The 16093-nt window shown below is 51.2% G+C and overlaps 1 protein-coding gene across 3 annotated transcripts in view; it reads right to left on the bottom strand.

Annotated features, from left to right (window-relative positions):
• The window catches only part of SSBP3 (single stranded DNA binding protein 3), a 156972-nt gene that overhangs the window by 18759 nt on the left and 122120 nt on the right, over positions 1–16093 (bottom strand). Inside the window, exons 6-7 of one of the 3 annotated variants that reach the window (XM_044004601.1) lie at positions 3621–3701; positions 2587–2646 (exon numbers count right to left, since the gene is read on the bottom strand). The exons of 1 other annotated variant lie outside the window; for it this stretch is intronic. In XM_044004601.1, the coding sequence (XP_043860536.1) occupies positions 2587–2646; positions 3621–3701 (141 nt within the window). The remainder of the gene's footprint in view (positions 1–2586; positions 2647–3620; positions 3702–16093) is intronic. One more of the 3 variants, XM_044004602.1, reaches the window with a different exon arrangement.

The raw sequence follows: 16093 nt of genomic DNA, 5'->3' as shown, positions 1-16093 counted from the left end.
ATGTGCTCTCTCAGAAGCCTTCTTGCAAGACAAAGCTCTAGGATCTCACTCAGAGGAACCTTCCTACTACCCCATTCTTGCTGGAGTCAGCGTGGTACAGACGGATCGGCTAGACTTCTGAGAATCTGGGTTCAAATCCCACCACTGACACCACCTGTGAGGCCCTGGGCAAGTCACCTAACTTCACGGACCTCCATTACTTCATCTGTCAGTGAGGGGCTTGGAGGAGGCGGCCCCTGATCTATGCTCCTGGGATCTTCAAAGAGCTACAGAACTGGGGGATGTTCTCACCCTCAGACCATTGCAAGAATCGGGCCCCGGCTCTACCTGTTTACTCTATAAAAACCCTTCATGAAATCAATGAAAAAGTGGTCAGAAAGAAAGTAAAATCACCATTCCAAACACCAGCCACCAGGGCAGCATTTCCCCAGAGACTCCGGCCCGGGGATCCTTTGGGGATGCAAACATTTGGAGGCTGCTCCTGAGTGTGTGTGAGTGTGTGTGTGTGTGTGTGTGTGTGTGTGTGTGTAGGGGCGTGGGTGCGCCTAGAACACCCCAGGGAGCTCCAGAACATGCTGGATCCAAGCAGAAACCATTGGGATATGGAGGTGCTATTTCTTCCTGTTTCAGAGGGAAGCTCCCATTCTCATCTTAGGCGCTGTTAAATCCAGTCCAACACTCCCCCCTCTCCATTTTACAGATGAGATGACCCAGGCCTAGGGAGGTTCAACAATCTGCCCAATGCCACACAGGAAATAGAGGCAGAGGGGCCGTCCTGTCGTGGGTTCGAGAGCTGGATGATCTGTACGGCTGTGTGATGCTGAACCCTTCACTTCTCATCATGCTGGGAGCTCTCTGAGCCTGGGACACTGCCGAGATGGGGCTGACCTACTCAAAGCTCCGGAGGCCAATGACATCACAGTGACATCATTCCGGCTCAAGTCTCAGTCCCATGAGGGGACCAGCCAAATAATCACATTCACTCAGGGCGTGTTGGCGGCTCAGCGCTCTGCATATAGTAAGCACTTAATAAAAGCTTGTCTATGAGTCTGGGGAGGAGGGTTCATAGGCTCTGGGGTTAAAGGAGACCTCAGGCCATCAGCTACCTGGTCTCCCATTTTATACATGAGGAAATGGAGGTTCAGTGAGGGGCTTCCTCATGGCTCTATGCTAAGTATCAGTGGCAGGATTTGAACCCAGCTCTTCCTTCCACTGACTCCACATTCAATGCTCAAGCCACTACTCCACACTGTTTCAAAGGCCAAAGGTTTATAGTTCTGCAGGTAAAGGGCAGCCCCGGAGCTCTCTGCTGGACCAGCATCATTCCTCGTTCTCTTGTTTTGCAGGATGCAGGGGCCAGAGAAATGGATCAGGGCTTGGCGAGAACGACTGAGTCCGTTTCTAAGCTGGGTGACCCTGAGGAAATCAACTTTCCCCACCTCTGAGCCTCAGTTTCCTGATCTGTAAACGAAAGGGGCTCCCCACAGCTCCGAATCGGCGGTCCGATACAAGGGGGAGTCTGGAATAGATGCCCCCAGCCCGCTCTGTCCAGGGAGACAGAAGGCAGGCATCAATGCTGACGTGGGCGGTGGGGGTGTGGAGACACAGAGAGATGGAGAGATGCACAGAGACAGCGAGAGAGCTGACCCAAGAGCCGGGTCCCTCGTCCTCAGTACATCTCTCACAGAAGCAGGGCATTCTGGGTCAAAGGGCCCGCCTTTGAAGCCCAGGTCTGACACACGGGAGCCCGACACAATCACATGGATCTAGGCCTCAGTTTCCTGATCTGTAAAAGGGAGTTTTCAAAGTATAGTCTGGTAGCCTTTTCAGGGGAGTCGATGAGCTCAGAACTAATTTCCTAATAATACTAAAATATTTTATTTCTAATACGATCAGTTATGTGAATCATACTTATTGGTATTTATTGTATTAAAAATTGGAAAAGCTCCTGGCGGGGTGGGGGTCCCTCAGTGATTTTTTTTTTAAGTGAGGCAATGGGGGTTAAGTGACTTGCCCAGGGTCACACAGCTAGTAAGTTTTAAGTGTCTGAGGTTGGATTCGAACTCAGGTCCTCCTGAATCCAAGGCCAGTGCTCTATCCACTGCACCACCTAGCTGCCCCTCCCTCAGTGATTTTTAAGAGTGCCAAGGGGTCTTGAGACCAATAAGTTTAAGAAGCCCCTTTGGGCTTCAGTTTCTACTCTACACATCACTTGCCCTCTCTGAGGGGCTCGGTCTCTACAACACCTACTATGTGTCAGGTAAGTGCTAAGCAGTGAGGATACAAAGCAAGGGAGGATGAAGGGAGGCGGCTTGGATGGCCACCAGGGTCACTCCCAGATTTAAGGGCCATTTTCTTCTCTGGGCTTCAGTTTTTCCCTCGGTGAAATGACCACCCAGGTGCCCTCTGGCTCTCTCTCCCGGGACTCTGTAGGCCAAGGCTGCTGGCTCTCCCAGAGGATGGTGGGTATCCTCCTTTCTCCCTCCAGCTTCCCCCGCCCCCCAGGAGGGCCCCAGGCTTTGCCGTCACCACGACCACCACCCGGGGCGAGCCAAAGAAAGGAGGCAAAGAGAGGTACGTACGTACCTGGTTTCCCATTCTGATGGGGGGCCTGGGGCCTCCTGCGTATCGTGGTGACATAAAGGGCTGTAATTACAGGAAATTAATTCAATGACAGCCTGCACTCAGAGCACGCACGCACGTACCAACAGAGCTTGCTCATTCCGCACAACTCCGGTAGGCCCGGGCTACGGCCCTCGTGGTGACCTCTCCCTCGTGGCTTTCTTTCTCACTTGCTTTTTTTGGTGGCTGCCTTTTTCATTCTACCAGAAAACTTCTGGGGTGCGGTGGGGTAGGGTGGGGTAAAGGGGAACACTTGGTGACATTGGCCACAGAGAAGGTGGATCTTCAGGCTCCGGGCCACCGCGCCCAAAGGCTTCATTCTCCTGGGCCTGGAAACTGGCCTCAAGAATAAATGCTTAAGTTAAATCCAGGATGTCGGGGAGGGGAGCCGGGCGAGGGGCAGAGGTTCAGGCAGGGGAGACCCTCTGCTACCCTTGGCGAGGGCAAAAAAAACAAAAATAAAAAAAGGTCTTTAAAAAATCAAAAAACCAAATTGAAATGAAAGTCGAAAACCCGCAAATGAAGCCAAACACGCACACACACGCGCACGCGCACATACATACAGACACATGAGCACCACCGGGGGCCAGGGGTGGGGGGCACAATGGGACAGCCTACTGCGAAAGGAGCCCACAGGGAAGCTTTCTGAGCAGGGGCGGGGAGCGCAGAGGAGGGGCCAGCGTATGCAGCTGAGGGGGGGGCAATCCCCAAAAAGGGAGTGAGGAAACACAAAGGCTGGGGTGGGGGGAGTAAAACAGCACACTGGGGAGGGGCCACCAACAAGGCTAGGGCAGGGGATCCTTCTGTGAGGGCCTGGCTCAGAGCTGAGAGGAAGGCCGAGGAGAGAAGATGCTAACCCCTATAAAATCTTCTTTGTTAAAAAATAATTATTCTCGAAGGAGCAAAACTCAGTGGGATGGGGGGGAAAACCCAATGCTTTCCGTTTGTTTGTTTCTTGAGTCCCCAGGCGCCCTGGGGAGAGCTACAGTGTCCTTTACCTGACTGTGGGGTCCCATCATGCTGTTAGCATTGTGTGGTGCAGGCTGTGCGTGGGGCGAGGGCTGGGAACCCGGAGGACCCTGCGAGGTCAGACAGTAGAAGGAGGTTATAGATCAGAGCACATGGAGAAGCGCAGAAAAAAGCTGAATGAAAACAAAACAAACAAAAAAGAACAAAGGAAAAAAAAGACAACCAAACGGGGTGGGGGGAGGACGTGTTGGCTCTGTTTGGCGGGGGGAAGAGGCGGAGTGATGGGGGCTCTTTTTTTCATTAAAATCACCGGCTCACTGGCCATAAAAGGGAAAAAGAAACAAAATCAAGATCGACAAATACATTCATAAAGGATTAAAAAAACAAATAAAAATCAAGCAATCGAAAGAAAACAGACCAAACACACTGTTCAAACCGTCCCAGGGAACAATCTCCTTTTCTGAGTTTGCCATGACCAATACCTTGGGGTGACTCAGAGACAGAGGGAAGAGAGACAGAGACACCTGGTCCAAACCCAGATTTACCCCCTTACTTACAGAAATGAACCTTTATTTTGGGGGGGGGGTGATGGTGGTCCTATTTCCACCCCCTAGAAATCAAGATTGAGTCCTCAAGCTGGGTTACTTTTCCAAGCTGCCCCCCACACTCCCCATCCCATCCAACTCTTGTGGCTAGAAACGTTCTGCCTGAGATGGGCAAACTGAGCAGGATTACGGGAGCCTCCTTTAGAGCAGGGCTAACCTCCCCAGGATGGACTGCCCACAGAGGCCACCAAAGTCCTTTCTTTGCCCAATGCTCACTACATGTGCAGGAAAAGAAGCACCACGGGCTTTACGTCCCCCTTCCTTCTTGGTCGCTTTGCCCCTACGCCCGGTCCTGTCCCTGCCCATAGAGCAGCAGGTCCTGATGTTACATTTTGGGCTGGACCACCAAGGAAGGCGGGCAAGCTGAGCTCAAGTGCCAAGCCCCAGCCCAAGTGCCTTGGACACAAGCACCATGGAGACGCTGTCTCTTCAAGTGAAGGGGGAGCATCTTGTTATTTAAAGAGGGCGGGGGGGAGAGTGTTAGCTCTGAGAGAGAATACATGGGAAAGCAAAAGACATCCCTCCCCTCTGTGAGCTCCAGGGGGTCTGCAGGGGGGAGAAGACAACATGCAGACCACGACACCCAATCAAGGGCTAGCCTGGATAAAAAAGATCTAAGTTGGATAAATCCATGATAAACTGTAGATCCACAGAGGGGAGGCACCAGCATCGAGGGAGGGAATGAAAGGCAGAGAGAGAAAATGCTGAGGTCATCCAGTCTGATCTGTTCATTGTACAGATGAGGAAACTGAGTCACGGATGGGAGACGTCCTCCTCCCAGATGGCAGAGCCGAGCCTCACACCAAGATCCTCTGATTATGGTTAATATTCATGCGATGGTTTAAGGTTTGCCAAGCACTTTACGCATGCTGCTTAACCTCACTACAACCCTGGGAGGCAGGTGCTAGAATTCTCACTCCCATTTCACAGGTGAGAAGACTGAGGCAGACAGAGGGGAAGTGACTTGCCCAGGGTCACACAGCTGGTGAGTGTCTGATGGAGGATTCTTGACTTCAGACCAGCGCTCCATCCATGCTACGGCCCAGCTGCTTTGTAGAATCATGCAGAGGGGCCTTCTAAGATCCCTTTGGCTCCAAATAGGATCCCATCATCCTGTGAACTTGGCCAACAAATCCCGCTGCTGCAGCACAGGTAACAGAGAGCAGCTGCAGGCTCTGCTAGGACCTCCTTTAGGGGAATGTGAAAACTCGGGATCTTCATAGGAGAGTTCTGAATGGCGGGGAGGGGTGTGCCACCCCTCTTGATAGAGAGAGAAACAGATCCTGAGAAATGGGCAGGCAGGTGGGAAGTGATTAGAGAGCAGGCAGGATCGGAACCCGGACCACAACTCTTGGCTTCACAAGACCCCGGGACACCAGATGTCAGCTAGAATGTCCGAAGAGACCTCTGAGCAGTGGCCGCTAAGAGTTAGGACCCCAAAAGATGGGAGCCGAGATGGGAAGGGCTGGTGAGGCCCAGGCAGGCTCGGGCCCAGGGCTCTCCCCCGACCCTCCGAGGAGGGCTGGGGCACTAGGGGAAGGGGGCCCCGAGAGTCCAAAGCCGGGCTCCTTCCGCCAGCGCAGGCGGCGGCGGGAGCTCCCGTCAGAACGGAGCATCAGAGCAGATGTTCCCCTACCTGCCACGTTACTAATTTCAACAAGTGTGTGCCTTTCTAGCGGCTGCCAGCACGGTCTGTTACCATGAGCAATTTTCTTAATTAACAGACATTAATTAGCCATTTAGCAATTTTGCAAGCATTTGTTTAGCAGCTTTCGTAAACACGAACACCACCGAGATAATGGCACTGATTAGAGGGTCCCCTAATTAACAGTACAGGGAAGGAAAATTGAAATCACATAAATTAGAAAGGGAGGGGAAGTTAATGAAGGCAGGACATATTTGCACCTGCAAGTCTTTTGTACAGGGAAACTTGGGTGTGATGTAAACAAGATAATTTAAAACCAGCCCAAAAGGAGAAAAAAGAGCCAGAGGGAGGCAGGGAAGGTTTCCGGTGAGGTCCAGCAGCAATGATGAAAGCCAGGGAAAGCAGCCCATGGCCGGCCAACAACTTCCGTCTTGGGCCTCCAAACACCTCAACCGAACACGCTCTCGCCAGTGGGTGAGCTGCCGGCCCTGCAGGGGATCGTGGCTGGCCCACGGGGCGACCCCACGGCCGGCCCACGGGGTGACACCGTGGCCAGATAGAGGGGTGACCGGCACAGGCCTGCGGGTGATCATGGCCAGCCCACGGGATGATTAGCACCAGCCCTGACTCCCCATTAGGAGAGCTTTTCAGCTCTGAGGGGGCAGAAGCATCTGTGTCTCACTTGATGAATCTTTATTGAATGGACCTTATTGGAAGGCTGGATTCCCCCCAGAGGATTTGGGGATGGGGTTTCCTGGGACATCAGATGCCTATCCCACCCAGGACAGTCTGTCTCTTCTCCTTCTGCTGTTCTACGTTCTAAGGTCTCTCCTTTACTCCTCTGATGACCACCCACATTATTCTATATCAACAGTGGCCCCTGAAGTCAAGATTTCTCAACCCACCCCATGGGATTTAGAAGGGACTTTAAAAGTCACTGAGCAGAATGTAGACTATGTGAGGACAGGGACTGTATAAGCTCACAGAAATGTCAGGGGTTATATAGCCCAATGCTGTGATTTTATAGATGAAGAAATTGAGACCCATGGAGGCTGAATGACTTGTCCAAGGTCATACATTATCATCTTTGGGTCTTTATAGTTCTAGCACCTAATTTAAAGCCTTGAACATAGCAGGTGTTTAATAAATGCTTGTGGGAGGGGCAGCTAGGTGGTGCAGTGGATAAAGCACCGGCTCTGGATTCAGGAGGACCTGAGTTCAAATGTGACCTCAGACACTTGACACTTACTAGCTGTGTGACCCTGGGCAAGTCACTTAACCCTCATTACCCCACCCTCCCTCCCAAAAAATGCTTATGGGATTGGATCACAGCACCCAGGGTGGGAAGCCTCTGCACAGTCTCCAAGGCAGACTGAGTGAACTCCAGCCTTGGAGGGTCTAAGAACTCCATGTCCTTCCCAGTGCTGGACAGCTCCTAACAGGTGAACCCTCAGGCTCCTAAGCCCTTCCTTTTAAGGAGAAAAGATGGAGGTCACAGATAGGTAGTAAATTATGGTACTGGGATTCGAATTCAGGTCTTCTGACTTTAGTCATTGGACTTTTATTGAACCAAGTAGTTTCCTTTTGACAAGATCATTCAAAACCTTGTTCAGCGAGAAGCCTCATTAACCTTTGATACTGATGAATGTTGCTCTGTGAACTGGTGAGAGAGAGAGAGACAGAGAGACAGAGAGAGAGTGCGAGCACACACACGAGGCAGAGACAAGAGAGACAGAGCAAGCGAGCGATCGTGAGTGTGTGAGTGTGCCTATGTGTGACCCTTTCTTCCCTCCCTGATGGACTAGGCTGGCAGGAGGTTAAGCTCCAGGAGCCGTGAAAATGTATTATCCTTCTTAGTAATAAGATCAGAGGCCCCCTCTCCCTCTTGGCAGGCCTTCTCAGTTCTAAGCTTCCTCCTGACATTCTGTAATCTGAGGCCCCTTCCGGCTTGGAGCGTCTGGGTCTCCAAACTCCTAAAGGAGCCTATTGGTCAAATATATCCCAATATTCCAAGGTTGGGAATTAGAGAATTGTACATTTGGAGCTGGGAAGGGCATTAGGGCACATCTAATTAAATGTCCTCATTTTACAGATGGGGAAACTGAGGCAAGGTACATAGGAAAGCTAGAATTTGAACCTGGGTCCTTGAACCCCAAATCCTGTATTTTCATTCAATGCAACAGAATCACAGACTACCCTGCAGAGGACTTCCTCTAACCCTCCCTGGAACCAGAATCCTCTTCCAAACATCATCTTTCAGTCTAGGAAGACACGCGGGTTCTCATCTTCGACCCCTCCCCCCAACCCCCAGCTAGCTGCCTGCTGAGGTTCAGGACTCTGTAATAACAAGATCCCATCAATGTTTTCCCCGGGCCAAGGAGGGTCACTGGACTGGCCACTCGTTTCACTAACAAGCCCAATGGACAAGCCTACAGATCAGCAGACCAGAGGCCTTCTGGAGCTACTCACTGTCAGTCCGTCCGTCCGTCCTTCCTTCCGTCCTTCCTTCCTTCCTTCCTTCCTTCCTTCCTTCCTTCCTCCCTTCTTCTTCCCTTACCCAAGTAGTCAATTACAACAAATCTAATCTCCTTTCCATGGGACGCTGGGGACATTCCTTTAGAAACTAGAGGAAAGCACACCTCCAAAAAAATCTTTCTGCCAGGTTAAATGTCCCGAGTTCCTTCTGGTGCAGATGACTGAATGCTAGATAGCATCTAGAAGCCCTGAGTTTGAAGCCTACCTCAGAGTCTTATTGGCTGTGTGATCTTAGGCAAGTCACTTGACCTCTCTGTGCATCAGTTTCTTCATGTATACATGTATACATGATAATAACAACACCCATTTATTTCACAAGGTTTTTGTGAGGACTGAAACAGGTTAATATATGGAAGGCCTTTTGTAAACTTTAAAGCCTGTTGTTTAAAGTCACAAATGTTGTTGTTGTTGTTCAATGGAATGCTATCAGAGCAATTTACTATTGAGGCTAGACTGCCCTCACCTGGAAGCTCTCCAGCTTATTGATGCTCTTGTTAAATCATGTGATGTAGAACCAGACACAGTCCTCGTGATGGGGTCTTCCTGGAAGTTCTGACACTCTTAAGGCAACTTGAGATCCCATGAGCATTTGGAGCTGCCCCACTCCCCAGTGACTCATAGGGAGCTTGGGGTCTACTAAAATCCCCAGATCTTCTTCAGAGGATCTGCTATCTAGCCACCCTTCCCTTATCTTGTACTTGGGAAACTGACTCATTTCTGAGCAAGTCTAAGACTTTATATCTATTGTTATTAAAATTTCTCTGAATTATTTGGAATCCTGACTCTTGTCAAGTGGGTTGGCGATCCCTTCCTAGCTTTATGTCACAGACAAATTTAATTTAAAGTGTGCCACCTCTGTCTCTATCCAACTCAGTGATAAAAGCTACAAAAACACAGGGTGAGCCTAGATCCCTGGGGCACTCCCCAGAGACCTTTCTACCAAGTTACCATCCAATCATTAATGATTCCTTTTGCTTCCAGGAATAAATTCCATTCGGCATTCAAAGCCCGACTCCTTTCCAAGCATTACAACTCAGACACAGGGGCCCACTGCCTGATCCTCCTCTGACCTTCTGTCATCTCCCATCTCTACACCTTTGAATACACTGGTCTCCAATTTGAGCCTCTCAGATGTCTTGGCTTCTGTTTAGATTCAGCTCAAGCAGCACCCCTTCCAGCAGGCCTTCCCTGGATCCCCCCAACTGCTAACCCCACCCCCTCTAAGGTAACTTTATCTTGTATGTTCAGACATATATAGATTGTCTCAGTAATAGTAGTAATAATAAAAACAGATTGATTGCCTTTGCTTACCAAGTGCTATTACTATATAGTGAAGATATAATGGTGACTTCACAAATGAGCAAACTGAGGCCAAGAGAGGTTAACTGGCCCGTCCAAGGTCAGTCATATAGCTAAGTAAAGGTCTGAGGTCTTCTTGACTCCAAGTTCAGGCTGCTAACCATTTGGCTTAAATGCCCATTGACTGATTACCAAGTCCTTTAAAAATAGAGAAGGTGGGAACTGTAAGGAAACTCACAGGTGGGGAAACAGAGGCCCACAGAGTAAGGAAAGGATTGAGCTGGGCTTGGAGCCCAGGTCTCCTTGTTCTGGGCTGGTGGAAAAGTCCTTCCTTGTCTCTGCAGAGCCCAAATACTCATCTTTTTAGTCAAAATGTGGAACGAGACCCGACCCCCTTTTGTCCCGGTGAAAGAACTGGTGAATTTGCTTGGGCGTGAGATCCCTGTCATAGAAGGTCTCCTGGCAAGGCAGGTTTAGAGATAATTCTGCTCTAGTCCCCCAAGCACAGACCACACAGCAACCCCCCCCCCCCAGCCCCTTCTGGTCACAGCTGGATGAATGGAACTGTCAGGTCACCACTCATGACCACATCTGGGCCTTTGCTATCATCCATCAAAGTAAAAAATTCAAAGAACTAGATGATAATATAAGTAGGTAACACCAGCCTGTAATCACATTTTTACTTTTTAATTAATTTTTTTTTTTTTAGTGAGGCAATTGGGGTTAAGTGACTTGCCCAGGGTCACACAGCTAGTAAGTGTTATGTGTCTGAGGTCGGATTTGAACTCAGGTCCTCCTGACTCCAGGGCCGGTGCTCTATCCTCTGCGCCACCTAGCTGCCCTACATATTTACTTTTAAGGTTCTAAAGAGGGGCGGCTAGGTGGCGTAGTGGATAAAGCACTGGCCTTGGATTCAGGACCTGAGTTCAAATCCAGCCTCAGACACTTGGACTTACTAGCTGTGTGACCCCCGGCAAGTCACTTAACCCCCATTGCCCAGCAAAAAAAAAAAAAAGAAAAAAGAAAAAAAAAGGTTCTAAAGGGACTAACTATATGCCTCCATTAACTTATTTGAACCTGCCACACACAGCTGTGTGACCCTGGGCAAGTCGTTTCACCCCGATTGTCTAAAGACAATGGCATTCAAGGCTCTCACAAGAGAGATGACACCTCTATACTCTCCCTCCCTTGTTTATTATTCTCTAGACAAGCCCTGGCATAACTCATTGACAAGCATAGAAAAACATGTCCCTTGACATTAAGGACCCGGATTCGAATCCTAGTATTGCTATTTGTTATCCTGAGTGACCCTGGGTGATTTGCTCAGTTTACTCATCTGTAAAATGAGGAAGTTGAAGGAATCCAGGCTGAAACCTAGGAACCTAGAACTACTGATTTCCAGGCCGGTGGGTGTTCTGCCCCCGACCCTGCTGTGCCTCTCTATGCGCGGCTCAAGAGAAAACATTGTTCTTTGGACGTCGTGAAAGCAACAAGTGGGCTCTCCTTGTACAGGCCTTTGGATGAAGCTGTTATGATTCATCCCAGAAGTCTCCATCCGACTATCCCCCCTGAATGAGACTGTTTACCCTGGCAAGAAAGCCCGGGATCGAATAACTGAACTGCAGGTTTGGAAGAGACATTCCCATGTGGGTGGCACTTCCGCCTGGCAAAGAGAAAACAGGTGTTTTCTGTCATGCCCCCTGCTTCCCTTTTTGCCCTGATGTGGCCTCAGGGATGAGATGGAGAAAGGAAACAGTTCTGAAGTGGGACATCAGGAGAGAGGAGGAACCAGGCCAGCTTGGACGACTCCCCAGAACCCACTGCACAAGACCCCTCCTCTGTTCCTGGAAGTTACCGGCTCAGGAGGAAGAATGCACCTGTCAGAAGGGCTGGATAGACAGATTTGTCCTGTGTGGGCCCCCGAGGGCAGAACTGGGGCGGGGAAGAGGGGCAAATTCCTGCTAAACCTTCCCATGTAGTGAAGCAATCCTGGGCCCTGTCCCCCATGCATGCATCCAGACAGGTGAATCCAAAGGAACAAGGTGATTCATCCATCGCAGGCTCTGGGCCCAGGGAAGGAATGAGTATGGAAATCACAATATTCAGCAAACTGGCTGCTCATTAGGACAAAGATGGAAACAAGGAGGGACTATTCTGTTTGGGCTGTAGGATTTCCCAGGCTTCTGTCTGATACATATTAGGAGGTGGGGGGCTGGCCAAGAGGGAGACAGGGAGGGGACCCGGAGGCTGGGAGGGCACGGTTGCTGATGGCTCCTATGGTGGCTCTTGGAACGGAAGGTTCTAAGATCAGAGAGTAAGAAAGGCCTCTGAGGCCTTTGTACGGAGCAAACGAAGGCCCAGAGAGAGGAAGTGACTGAGGGCCGGGATTGGAACTCAGCATCCTTCTCTCTACACCAGGCAGCCCACACAGAGGCTGAAAAACATTTCTCCCCCTCCCTGTGCCACGTGGAGAAAAACATCTGTAAATTCTCAGAACTGGTAAAGACCTCAGCAGCCTGCAAAAACGTAAGCTTTGTAAGCGCAGAGATTTTCAGTCTGGTGTCTTCTCAGCCCCCAGCACAGAGCTTAAGAAGATAACACTGGCATTCGAGGCTCTCCATCAGAGGGATGGCCTCTCCACACTCTCCCTCCCTAGTTTTTTCTCTGCCCAAGCAGTGGCTTAACTCATGAGACCGTGGGGCTCATGGGGGTAGCTGGAGTGAAGTGTAAAGGGCTGGGTCCAGAGCTCAGGGGTTTGAAAACAATCTCTGGGCAGCCTCCATGAAGTACACAGAAGGGCACAGGGCTAAGCCATTTTATTTCCCTCAGCCTCAGTTTCCTCATCTGTAAAATGGAAGGCTGGGTTAGTTAATTTCCATTGGTTTTGTTTTTGGTTTTTTTAGTGAGGCAATTGGGGTTAAGTGACTTGCCCAGGGTCACACAGCTAGTAAGTGTTAAGTGTCTGAGGCCGGATTTGAACTCAGGAACTCCTGACTCCAGAGCCAGTGCTCTATTCACTGCACCACCTAGCTGCCCCTGGGTTAGATAATTTCAACCTCCAATAACCACAGAAATTCCGTTATTAGAGTTCTGGAATGGGAAGACAAACCCCTAGCCCATTGGGCCTGACCCCTCCCCCAGTTAGGACTCCTGCAGCTGCCGGCCCGTCCTAGCCTGGGATAGCCCCACAGAGAGCCACAGTCTCTCTGTGGGGCGGATGAAGCAGAAGTGCATTTAACTATGCTTATGGAATTCCTGGCAGAAGCCCTCCCTCATTTTGCAGACAAGTAATCACATGTGCAGGGAAGCCTGGAGGGGACCTCAGGCCACTAAGAATGGGCAGGGGACCTGCAGCTCCCCAGCAAGAGGCCACTAGCCTCCCCCTTAGCTTTGCTGACGTCTCCGCTCAAAAGCCCACCCTCTGCAGGAAGTCTTTCCTGACCCCTTCACGGCTGGTGCCTTCCTTCTGAAATGAGCTCCCATTTACTCCCGCTGGGCATGCTAGAGAGGATCTCTACCTGACTGGGTGGAGGGGCCTCCCAGAACAAGCCTGAACAAAGAGCCCTGGAGCTTCAAAGATCCGGGTTCAAATCTTCCCTCCGATGCCTCCCCAGCCCCTTGGCCAGGCTGGCCATGGAGAAGTGCAATGTCCTTCCCAGCTGGGACAGTCTATACCTCCCTCTAGAAAGCAGGCCCATGGACCCAGTCCTGTGGGTAGGGGACATGACCTCCTCCCAGCCCAACTCTTACCCCCCCTTTCAAAGAGAAGGGAGAGTGGCCCCTGGCTATATTTTCTTGGACCAAAGAAGTTTTTTGGTTTTAAAAAAGAATCAAGGGAAGGAAGAAATCTAGTCCACTTGAGGTCAAGGGGAAGTTTTCCAAAGAAGAATGCCGAAGAAGGTTGGGGTACAGTCCTCCCCCGGAGGGAGGAATGAGGCCCCTCTGCTGATCCGCCCCACCTTTTTTTTTTTTAATTTTGTAGGGCAATGAGGGTTAAGTGACTTGCCCAGGGTCACACAGCTAGTAAGTGTCAAGTGTCTGAGGCCAGATTTGAACTCAGGTCCTCCTGAATCCAGGTCCGGTGCTTTATCCAGTGCAGCACCTAGCTTGCCGCCCCCCCCCCTTCTTCCAGATGACTCCAGGATACATACACACACACACACACACACACACACACACACACACACACACACACACGATAACATTGTAAAGTTCATTGGCACATAGTAGGTGCTCATTTCCTCCTCTTTCCCCCTCTCAGCTGAGATTCTGAAGTCAAGGTGAGGAGGAAGAGCACACCAGACATAGGAGACCACCCATGCGAAGGCCCAGGGGTCTCACACACCAGTTGAACTGCAAAGGGAAGCATGGTTACTAATAATAAGGCTGGGAAGAGAGTGGGAGCCAGGCTGGGGAGGGTTCGGGACCCAGGCTCAGGACTGCCTGTGCTGTGGGCTCTCAATGTCTCCTGAATGACCAAGCCCAGCATAGATTCTGTGTAGAATCCTGCCCACCCCCACCAATAAATTGGGCCCTGTGGTCCCAGTGGGTCTCCTTTGAGACAACTTAGCACAGAGGCTGTAGCCTCAGGAGGTAATGAGCCTCCTGCTGCCATGGGAGACCCTCTTGTCAAAAGCCTTGTAGAGTCCTGTTTCAAACTGCTACTGTACCTAAGGACTTCCTGAGGCACATCCTAGGACCCAGCCTCCATATGGGGTTGGTAAAAAACACTAAGGGCTTAGATATTCCAAGACATGGGATGGGGGTAGATGCTGGCCCTGTTCTGTGACCCCGAGCTAGCCCCCACCATCCTTCACTAGAGTGTGCAGTGAAGACTGGATTTCTGGCTGCTTTGGTTAAGACTGGATCGCCTCCCAGAACCAAATGACTCCGGATTTTCCCCACTCCCAGAATCCCTTAAGGGGAATGCCAGGAAGGGAGGAGGAGGGGAGAAGGAAAGCTTCAAAACAATTCATGCTAAAACCCCCTCATTTGAAAGGCTGGGCCTTTCTGGGCATTGCCAGTGCCTGGGGCACACAGCAGGTGCTTAACAAATGCTTGTCAGGGGACTGGTTAAATTTAGGGAGGAGATTCCTGAGGAGAAAAGCAAAGGAGAGCCTGAGTCTGGCCGGGAGGAACCAGGGGAGAGTGCCCGGGGCTGGGGGAGCAGGAGAAGCCTTCTTCTGGAGAAGAGAAGGGGTGGGGGGGTGGGGGGTGGGGAAGGGGAGGGCTGGGCTCCTTGTTCTGCACACTAGGCTGGGAGGGAGGGAGGGAAGGCAGCACCTGGCTGCCCCTGCTCCTCTCGTGAAGAGATCCAAGCCCACAGGATGTCCGGGTCTGGGGAGGAGCCAGCTCGTAATGGGCCTCGGTTGGAGATGTTCCCCCTCCCCCCAACTCTTTCTTCAAGTAGCAGCTGAAGGATTTGCCGCCCCCCCCCCTCGTTTCACAGAAGAGGCCCAGGAGGGCAGATGCTCAGAAGGGACAGAAACAATGCTATCCTAAGCAGAGCCAGGGTGCTGGAGGTGGGGAAGGTCAGGGGCCCAGATTTCCCAAATGGAGAAACTGAGGCTCAGAAAAGCCATAAGTTTTGCCTAGATCACATAGCCAAGTCTGTTTTGAGGCAAGCTGTCTATCCACTAGGCCTCGGGGCCTGGAACTTAACAGGTGCTTAATAAATGTTAATTGAATGACTGATTGATTGCACTAACACACCACTCTCTGCCTTTCCCTAAAACCCAATTTTAAAGATGCCCCAGAGGTTTGGAGTTGGAAGGGAGAGAAGCACAGCCCTGTGTGGGGATGGGAAGAAGGCCCAGGAGGGAACACTTTCTCTACCCCCCCCCACCCCTCCACAGGACCAGAGACTCAAAGATTTAGAGGCCACCCCACCTACCCCCTCCTCGGACCGGGGCCAAGGAAGGCAAAATGACTGGCCCATGTCACACAGATGTCAAATAGCAGGTTCAGGATTTGAACCCAGGTCTTGGGACCACCACTCTCCAGCCACAAGAGACCCCAGAGGTCAGCTTGTTGAACAGCTTTATTTTACAAAGGGGCAAACTACAGATGAGGCCTAGAGCAGCAGGGAGGCCCCAACACACCTCCTAGTAGTACTCCAACCCCTGCCTGTCTCAGGACCCACGCAAGAGACCCCTCAGGGAGCGTCCCGTCAGGGGAAGAAGGAGAGAGTGAGAAGGCAAGGGAAGAGGGAGGAGGCCCTGGCTGCTGGTGCTGAGCACTCTGTGCATTAGGGGGCAGCATTGTCACACCGACGGCCCGGCCACAAGCTCTGTCTGTCAGCAAATGCATCCAGCCGTCCCTGCCGGCCAGGGAGCCCAGGGTGCCCAGACATGCACAGCAACAGGCAGAGAGAGGGAGGAGGGAGAGAGAGAGAGAGAGAGAGAGAGAGAGAGAGAGA

This window comes from Dromiciops gliroides, chromosome 4, assembly GCF_019393635.1.
Source record: "Dromiciops gliroides isolate mDroGli1 chromosome 4, mDroGli1.pri, whole genome shotgun sequence".
NCBI classification, from domain to species: domain Eukaryota; kingdom Metazoa; phylum Chordata; class Mammalia; order Microbiotheria; family Microbiotheriidae; genus Dromiciops; species Dromiciops gliroides.
Note: the sequence above shows the minus strand (reverse complement) of the source record. Positions and strands in the feature narration are given on the sequence as shown.